We start from the raw sequence: 9,746 nt of genomic DNA, 5'->3' as shown, positions 1-9,746 counted from the left end.
AAGTCATTATTAGTTATAAAGCTTGTGCAGGATGCCAGGCTTATTTCTAAAGTACCCTTAAAATCCCACGTATCCCTGTGTGGTTCCAGGTGCCAGGCGTAGTGCAGTGGATGACGTTTTTGAGCGAGTATCTCGTAGTAGGTTTTCAGGGTGGCTTCGTGTGCTACGGTCTGCACTCGGACATTCCTCCTGTTAGCCTCCTGCACCCGGACGATCAAACGCTGGCCTTCATCACGCAACAGGGCATGGACGCGATGTGTGCCTTGGAAATCACCAGCAAGGAGATGCTGCTGTGCTTCAGCTGTGTAGGCGTCTGTGTGGACCTCCATGGCCGACGCTCACGCCAGATGGAGCTGATGTGGCCTGCTGTCCCAACCTCCTGCTGTAAGTAGATCAGATTTGACTTAAGAAATCTGTGTAAATCTAATCTAAGGGACATGATCAGAACAGGAGAGCTGAAGTGATGCACTTCATGTGAATTACTTCAGAAAAAAAAAAAAAGTTAAAATAAAAAAATAAATTATGAATCTTATAAAGTGATTATTGTCAATCGTATCAATATCATTATTAAACCTATTTCTAGATATTTAATACTCATTATGGGGGGTACGTGCCGGTGGGTTAGTGGTTAGCCTCACACCTCCAGGGTTGGGGGTCCGATTCCCGCCTCCGCCTTGTGTGTGTGGAGTTTGCATGTTCTCCCCGTGCCTCGGGGGTTTCCTCCGGGTACTCCGGTTTCCTCCCCCGGTCCAAAGACATGCATGGTAGGTTGATTGGCATCTCTGGAAACTTGTCCGTAGTGTTTGAGTGTGTGTGTGTGTGTGTGTGCCCTGTGATGGGTTGGCACTCCGTCCAGGGTGTATCCTGCCTCGATGCCCGATGACGCCTGAGATAGGCACAGGCTCCCCGTGACCTGAGAAGTTCGTATGAATGAATGAATGAATGAATGAATCTTATAAAGTGATTATTGTCAATCGTATGAATATAATTATTAAACCTATTTCTAGATATTTAATACTCATTATATTTGATATATGGTATATAACAGGAAACATTGATATATATTATTATATGCAATATATTTTCACTAAGAATATATATATATATATATATATTAAATATATATTTAAATATCAAAATATTTAAAGCTTTCTTGTCGGAGTACTGTGATACAGACAGTATCTAAAGCAGTAAAAATTGACACGTGTATCTACCGTACGTGCCGCAGGCTACAGCGCCCCCTACCTCTCGGTGTACAGCGAGAACGCAGTGGACGTGTTTGACGTCAACACCATGGAATGGATTCAGACCATTCCTCTAAAAAAGGTAAACGTTGTTCTGAATCCTAATCGCAAAAGGTTCGTTCGGCTGTCGCTCCTGTAGCTTCCAGCAAGAGCAACTAAGCTACAGCTCACCAGTTTTACAGAGTCACGGTGCATCGTATCGGGAACGTTCTCTGTTTAAAAGTATATCGCGTTCACAGATGCGGCCGCTGAACACGGACGGCTCCCTGAACCTCCTCGGCTCAGAAACGGTCAGGCTCATCTACTTCAGAAACAAGACAGCAGGTAACGAGCCATCGGTAGTTTACCTCAGTTTGGTCAAAGGTGTGTGTTTCTGGTCTGTAATCTCAGTGCGTGTGTGTGTGTGTGTGTGTGTGTCAGAGGGAGACGAGCTGGTGGTGCCAGAGGTGTCGGATAACAGCCGCAAGCAGATGGTGCGCAGTATGAACAACAAGAGACGCTTTTCATTCCGCATACCTGAGGAGGAGAGACTACAACAAAGGAGGTACCCGAACCCACACACACACACACACACACACACACACACACACACACACACACACACACACACACTACAAAACCTTTACATGTCTCACTGTATTGCAGAGCAGATTGTCTTGATTCCTCACTACATGTTTAAACTTTTATTAGCACTATGACATCCATTTGTGTCTGACACAGAACATGTACACGTGTGGAAACACCCCTTCTCCGACATCCCTATACTCTATATAGAGAAGGAGAGATAGATACGTTATTGTACTCCTTAACTGTACTGATTACATGGGGTGTGATAAATATGTGACACGGGATATCAGATATATGTCTTTTGTGCTTTGACAAGTCTGTACACTTTAAATAGATTTAACATGGAAATCATTCATTCATTCATCTTCTACCGCTTTATCCGAACTTCTCGGGTCACGGGGAGCCTGTGCCTATCTCAGGCGTCATCGGGCATCGAGGCAGGATACACCCTGGACGGAGTGCCAACCCATCACAGGGCGCACACACACTCTCATACACACACACACACACTACAGACAATGCATGCAAACTCCACACACACAAGGTGGAGGCAGGAATCGAAAAGAGCATTAGTGAGATCAGACACTGATGTTGGAGTGTGTGTGTGTGGGGATTAGTGATGATTCAGCTACAAGAGCATTAGTGAGATCAGACACTGATGTTGGAGTGTGTGTGTGTGGGGATTAGTGATGATTCAGCTACAAGAGCATTAGTGAGATCAGACACTGATGTTGGAGTGTGTGTGTGTGGGGATTAGTGATCATTCAGCTACAGGAGCATTAGTGAGATCAGACACTGATGTTGGAGTGTGTGTGGGGGGGATTAGTGATCATTCAGCTACAGGAGCATTAGTGAGATCAGACACTGATGTTGGAGTGTGTGTGTGTGGGGATTAGTGATGATTCAGCTACAGGAGCATTAGTGAGATCAGACACTGATGTTGGAGTGTGTGTGTGGGGATTAGTGATCATTCAGCTACAGGAGCATTAGTGAGATCAGACACTGATGTTGGAGTGTGTGTGTGTGGGGATTAGTGATGATTCAGCTACAGGAGCATTAGTGAGATCAGACACTGATGTTGGAGTGTGTGTGGGGATTAGTGATCATTCAGCTACTGGAGCATTAGTGAGATCAGACACTGATGTTGGAGTGTGTGTGTGTGGGGATTAGTGATGATTCAGCTACAGGAGCATTAGTGAGATCAGACACTGATGTTGGAGTGTGTGTGTGTGGGGATTAGTGATGATTCAGCTACAGGAGCATTAGTGAGATCAGACACTGATGTTGGAGTGTGTGTGTGGGGATTAGTGATCATTCAGCTACAGGAGCATTAGTGAGATCAGACACTGATGTTGGAGTGTGTGTGTGTGGGGATTAGTGATGATTCAGCTACAGGAGCATTAGTGAGATCAGACACTGATGTTGGAGTGTGTGTGGGGATTAGTGATCATTCAGCTACTGGAGCATTAGTGAGATCAGACACTGATGTTGGAGTGTGTGTGTGTGGGGATTAGTGATCATTCAGCTACAGGAGCATTAGTGAGATCAGACACTGATGTTGGAGTGTGTGTGTGGGGGGATTAGTGATGATTCAGCTACAGGAGCATTAGTGAGATCAGACACTGATGTTGGAGTGTGTGTGGGGATTAGTGATCATTCAGCTACAAGAGCATTAGTGAGATCAGACACTGATGGTGTAAGAGTGAGGAGGTCTGGGGTTCAGTCGGTGTTTCAGTTCATCACAAAGGTGTTCAGTGGGGTTGAGTCAGAGTCAGGGCTCTGTGCAGGACACTCGAGGTCTTCTACTCCAACATTAACACACCGTGTCTTCATGGAGCTCTGTGCTTTGTGTACAGGGACATCGTCACGCTGGAGTCTCTTAGCTCCAGTAAAAGGAAACTGTATGAACCCGTAAGAACCACATAAGAGTGTAATGTCAGGTGTCTATAAAGTGAGTGTCAAATATCTGGCCATTGATGCAGCAGCCGGGTCTCTTAGTCATTAACGTATTATATGAGTTTTGTCTAAATTTCACTGAAATCCCAGTCAAGTAAACATTATCCCAACTAACCCCCATGGCTTTAAGTCTTCCATAGCAGCATGAGCGCTCTTAGGTGCAGTGTTAAAACACCGTGTCCTGTGTATTCCCTTAGAGAGATGCTGAGGGACCCTGAGAAGAGAAGCAAGCTAATCTCCAATCCCACCAACTTCAACCACGTGGCTCACATGGGACCCGGAGATGGCATGCAGATTCTGAAGGACTTACCGATGGTAGTGTAGTCACGTGTTGATGAAATTCAGTAAAATAACAGGTTAAACAGTCTAGCCAAAAAGGAGTAATGTGTGTGCCGTAACTGTAAATCTCACACAAGTTTATCTTCTGTAGAACGTGCGTGCTCAGGAGAACCGGTCTGGCTTCAGTGGCTCAGTCAGTATTCCGTCCTTAGCGAAGAATCGGTCTGAACCTGGTCGCTCTATGAGTGCCAGCAGTAGCCTGGGTATACGTGAGTATCTGCATCGTCACCATGCTAAACCCTTCTATAAGACTCTCTCCCATAAGCACTGTGATATTCACTTCCTGTGTACTTTAGTCACGCATGTAGAAACGTGCCACTTTTTTTATTTTGACCACGCTGACGTCCGTTATTTAGAAATAATTCCCCATGTTACAGTATTTAGTGTTTTCACCATTCTGTATAAACTCTAGAAACCGTTATCTGTTGACAGTCATATAATCGGGAAGATCAGCACTTACATTAATACTTAAAACAACCCATCTGCCACCAACAAACATGCCATCAGTCAACGTCACCGAGATCATATTCTCCTCCAGTCTCGTAGACGTGAACAAATACAGATATGGTGATACCTCGAGATACGAGTGTATACTGTACATCGACATACAAATGTTTTGAGATACGAGCTGTCGTTGGACCAAATTTTTGCCTTGAGATACAAACAGATTTTTGAGATACGAGCATCCGAGCCGCCGCCAAAACAAAGGTCCCCGACAACCACGTGTGAGATACGAGCATCCGAGCCGCCGCCGCCGAAGCCGAAACAAAGGTCCCCGACAACCGCGTGTGAGATACGAACATCCCAAATATTTGCAACCGGTCGCGCATCAGCGTTGTTTAATGACACTTGCCTTAAAAAGGGAGGAAGAAACGAACCTCACCGGACAAGTTTTTATTCAAACGACCGGATGTCAGTGAGGAAAGAGTGACAATTAAAAGGCAAAAACAGGTGAAGAGAAAAGTGATGAAGAAAATTAAGCAAAATGAATGTAAAGAAAACAGAAATTGTAGCAATTAAGTTTAGTTAAGAGAATTTCAGTGAAGTTTAGTTAAGTGTAAAGTAGCATTAAGAGTGTACAGTAGCGAATAAGTGAACGCAAGCGGAAGTGTACGTACAGTACCGGACGAAATTCCTCCTAACTCCTCCGCCTGTTTACTCCTCCCTCGACCTCCTTAGCTCGAGTCGTCTGATCTCCGAGGTAAATAATACACTTTATAGTCAAACCAGTTTATTTTCTTAACATTCTCTTTTATTACTGTACGTTTTTATACGATATTTGTCATTTATAAATACATTGTTCATGTTCAAAACAAATAAATAAAACAACTGGAGTGGAATTTTGCGAGCTGGAACGGATTCATGGGATTTCAATTCGTTTAAACGGTGAAAATCGCTTTGAGATACGAGCAAATTGCGATACGAGCGAGGTGAAGGAACGAATCGCACTCGTATCTCGAGGTATCACTGTAGATCTTCATGATTTTACACGCCGCGCTGCCGCCACATGACTGGCTCATTAGATAGTTGCATGAATGGACTGCTGGAAGATTTGCATAATATTGCAAATCTTCGAAATCGGAATCTTCGATCCCTTCGAAAAAGTTGCTCTCTCTGTCTCTGTCTCTGCCCGTGTCTCAGGTTCTTCTTCTCAGAATGGCAGTGCCCTGAGGAGGGAGCTCTCGAGCAGTAGCTACAGCTCCAAGCGCCAAACAATGACATCTCCATCCGAGAGCTCTTTATCGTCAGGTGGAGGAATGGACGCAGGAGACGCGACGCTTTCTCAGTTCGACCGGGAGGTGAGTACCGAACCTGCGAAATAGAAACTTCATGCCATCTGGTTAGTGAAAACTACTCTAAGGGGAAAATCCCTTCATCATTCATCCTGTAGATGTCAGAAGCAGGTTGTCATTCAACATGTCTTCATAAAATATGGAACCTTAGAAAGATATCTTATAGGGTATATAAGAGAGAACCTTTTTTAATGTTGGCAAAATCCTTAATAAGGATTGGACTGACACCTAAAGTTCATGTCTTATGTAGTTTTTACACTAACAGCAGGTTCCTGTACAGCGTTTATCCCCAAAATCCTCATTCATAGTCATTCCTTTCTATCCATGATCATACGGACGGTGACTCGACTTTGGTCATTTTGTCTCCGTACACAACACAACGGATCTGAAATGAAGCGGTCGATACGTGATTGATCGAAGTGTAGACTTTCAGTTGTATTTCAAGGGGTTTAACAAACCAATCGGACGATCGGAAACTGATGAGACAGACAGGCAGTTTTATGACCAGGTCTGGTCTGATTTTCTGTATCTGTCCTTCTTAGTTTATGATGAAATAAGGAGATAAAAGGTACGGAGCGGATTCTAGATGCGTTCGCTTCTCACGGGAATTCTCAACAGGTCTCCCGGATTAAAGATCCCAGATCCGAACGCAGGGATAACAAAGCAGGCATGATTTATTACCACGAACACGGAACACTAAGCAGGTACCTGACACGGCTAAAAACAAACTACTCAACATGGAACAAAGAAAAATAATACAGAACCCGAGACACCTACTTAAAGACGAGGATTCCCAGACACAACAAATAACGCGGCAGAAATAAAGAAGGAGAGTAATTAAAGACACATAAGGAACAGGTGTGATACGGAGAGACGGGAAGGAATCTAAAGCCGGGGCGGGTCAGAGACGTGTGAATACAAAAACATGGCACAAGACAAACTGACCGGATTGTCCGAGCCAAAGCTGTGCAGGTGGCCGTCATTACTACACGAATACTACACTTCCATCACATCTTAATCGCTGTGTTCATTGTGTTGGTGTACAGAAGCAAAACGATCCTAATCGTGTCGCTGTCCGTATACTTATGGACCTGAATGTATACCTCAGCTCCACTGGGGCCTTTAGATCCTGCTACACCACCACACATTCCCATATTATAGCTTTTTGTATCCTTTCCCCCGGTATGGAAGCCACTTTTGGGCCTCTCAGTGTGCCTTTCCTTCCCAGTGGCAGGCTGTCTCGCCCTCGGAGAAGACGCCCGATCTGAAACGGGCGTTAAGGACCCTGCTTAGTAAGATGAAGGTAAAGTTGACGCATTTAGCATCGAAAGCACCCTTTCATTCCATCCCCCAGAACAACCATGCTACGGCTTTTCTTCTTGTTTTTTTTTTTTTTTTATTTGAATAAAATCCTCAGCCTCTGATCGACAAAGCTCCGTAACACCAGGATTGGGCTAAAATCCTTTACGCTCGAAAGCGACATGCGGGTATCCTGTACTCCAATTTAGCATTAGAGGAGAAAAAAAAAAAGACGCTCGATCATCTATCTGAGGCTGAGAGATCACAGAGAGCAGGAGATGTCATGGTTTCAGAGCTCTGCATGTATTCTGCAAGCATATCGTACTAACTACTGTAGTACTGTAGGAGCACCACCACCTCCCTGTACATCTTATTTCAGCACGGCTGAGACGCCGCTTGTGGACGCACACTTTTCGGATACCAGCTGTAATGTATGATTAAAACAAAGCAGTTTAACCGCAGTGTCCGAGCAGTCGTCGCGAAGTGACTCGAATTTAGTGCACTTTTTAGAGCATTTTGCCATTTTCAACATCAATGAAAGAAAAAATGTGTTATTACACCGATTGGACAGAAACGGTACTAAAAAAAAAAAAACCTGGAAAGAAAATCCAGACCAATACTTACATATAATCTGGAATACAGATACATGACATTAGAAGTCATTACAGATCGATCGCGTCGACGTCTCATCGGTTAGTTTCGTCTAGGCAAATTACGGCTTGTAATTATTCTGCATCTCGGATTATGTCACATTTGATGATCTTGATGTTGAAAACGAACTAAATAATGCGCGAGAACACGATGTGTATGCGGTGAGAGCGCTGAGCTAGTCACGGCTCTCATCCATATTCATTCATTCCACTTCACGGCTGCGATTTCAAAGGATATGAACCGATCCTTTGGGGAAAATATGAACCCTCAAATATTTCTACGAGTTTTATGCATGTGTGCAGATCGAGGCTTTAAATATGCATCTCATACGCATCCTTAGTAGCTGTAGCGTTTACGGAACACCGATCATTAATACATGTCTCTTCTTTTGTGGAGCTACTGTACAGTTACGTCTTTCTGTGTCTGTGACTCGGCAGCAGTTTTACTCCGATAAACACGAATTATTTACGCTTAAAATCCTGTAATGGATGATCGAGGCACCGTTTATGCCATTTCTATCTATCTATCTATCTATCTATCTATCTATCTATCTATCTATCTATCTATCTATCTATCTATTTAATTGATTGATTGATTGATTGTTTTGGTTAACGGGGTTGTACATTTAAAGCAACTTCCTTAGCGAAGTCATCAGAATCATTGAAGATGTAAAAATAAATAAATAAATAAATAAATTCGTCTACAATTTTTCTTCTTCAATTAGTCTACAGGAAATTCAAATGATGCAACTTCCTGTTGGCTTGTGGAATATTCCATAGGATTTTATGTACTTCGGTAACAGGGTTCAAATGTCGTGGGACTGAAACGTCCATTTTTTTTAAACTTGGGAAAAGAATATTTTGAAGAATTAAATGTATTTATTTATTTATTTATTTATTTTCAAGTACCGTTGAAGGTAAAATGTAATTCCTTTGTGCCTATGATGCGATGGTTTAATCAGACAACTCGGACACAGAGATGAAAACTGAAAGCATCATGTACTGTAGCCAGCGCTTTTTGATTAACCCTTTGGTTCTATCTGGATTTGCAGGACTCAGACTCGCCGCGTCACTCCACTGCCTCTAACAGCTCGACTTTCAGCAGCCCGCCCAGTCCTTCATCACCGCACAAGACCAAGTCTCTCTCTCTGGAGAGCACAGACCGTGTGGGCTGGGACACATGATGGACACAACCCAGGACTAATGGCGGCGTGTCCCGGCCCTGCGTACACGCCCATATAAATAAAACGCAAGCATTACTGGATCCTGTTTCCTTATTTATCCGGCTTCTCGAGAAAGGAAAATGACCCGTGTGTGTGTGTGTGTGTGTGTGTGTGTTTTGTGGTGCAGGGCATCAATCGGAAATCATCTCAATCTGGCTCAAAGTGTGAGTCGGTCCTGAGCCATTTCAGACCCACTACATTTGAACTTGACTGTACTGGGATTTGGGGTGAATTATTTATTTCTCAGTCCAATATTAGCTGTTTAAGTTTTTTTTTTCTTTCATGCACTTCAACTGTGGACCATACCGATCACCACAAACGTGGGGAGAATTATTATTATTATTATTATTATTATTATTTTGTTCTTGTTCTAGTATGTGATTACTATGGAGACCTGATTACTACTTAAACTGCCATTCTGACGTCTACAGCTTTCTCTTCTCTTGCTTTTCTCCCACACCAACCACACACTATTAACTGTACGCAGGTCCAACGCCACCCTCAAGCTTTACCAATATAGCGTTATGTCCGGTGTCACCACCCACATCCCGACTGTGGGATTTCATGAGTGCACTCGATCTTCGCTACTGTGTTGTCAGACACGACTACGAAAACCAAGCCTCCTAAAAAAAATAATAATAATAAAGCACTACATACACAGTACAGAGAACAGGA

General features: G+C 43.5%; 1 protein-coding gene across 2 annotated transcripts in view; it reads left to right on the top strand.

Moving 5' to 3' along the window:
- The window catches only part of cdc42bpab (CDC42 binding protein kinase alpha (DMPK-like) b), a 70,607-nt gene extending 61,110 nt beyond the window's left edge, over window positions 1-9,497 (top strand). The window contains exons 32-40 of one of the 2 annotated variants that reach the window (XM_027153571.2): window positions 90-384; window positions 1,229-1,326; window positions 1,484-1,568; window positions 1,665-1,788; window positions 3,965-4,082; window positions 4,198-4,315; window positions 5,748-5,905; window positions 7,128-7,202; window positions 8,901-9,497. In XM_027153571.2, coding sequence (XP_027009372.2) covers window positions 90-384; window positions 1,229-1,326; window positions 1,484-1,568; window positions 1,665-1,788; window positions 3,965-4,082; window positions 4,198-4,315; window positions 5,748-5,905; window positions 7,128-7,202; window positions 8,901-9,032 — 1,203 coding nt within the window. In that variant the 3' untranslated portion in view covers window positions 9,033-9,497. The remainder of the gene's footprint in view (window positions 1-89; window positions 385-1,228; window positions 1,327-1,483; window positions 1,569-1,664; window positions 1,789-3,964; window positions 4,083-4,197; window positions 4,316-5,747; window positions 5,906-7,127; window positions 7,203-8,900) is intronic. The other variant, XM_027153572.2, reaches the window with a different exon arrangement.
- The last annotated feature ends 249 nt before the right edge of the window (window positions 9,498-9,746 follow it).

This window comes from Tachysurus fulvidraco, chromosome 16 (assembly GCF_022655615.1).
Source record: "Tachysurus fulvidraco isolate hzauxx_2018 chromosome 16, HZAU_PFXX_2.0, whole genome shotgun sequence".
In the NCBI taxonomy this organism is placed as follows: Eukaryota; Metazoa; Chordata; class Actinopteri; order Siluriformes; family Bagridae; genus Tachysurus; species Tachysurus fulvidraco.
This window is presented reverse-complemented; position numbering and strand designations above follow the sequence as displayed.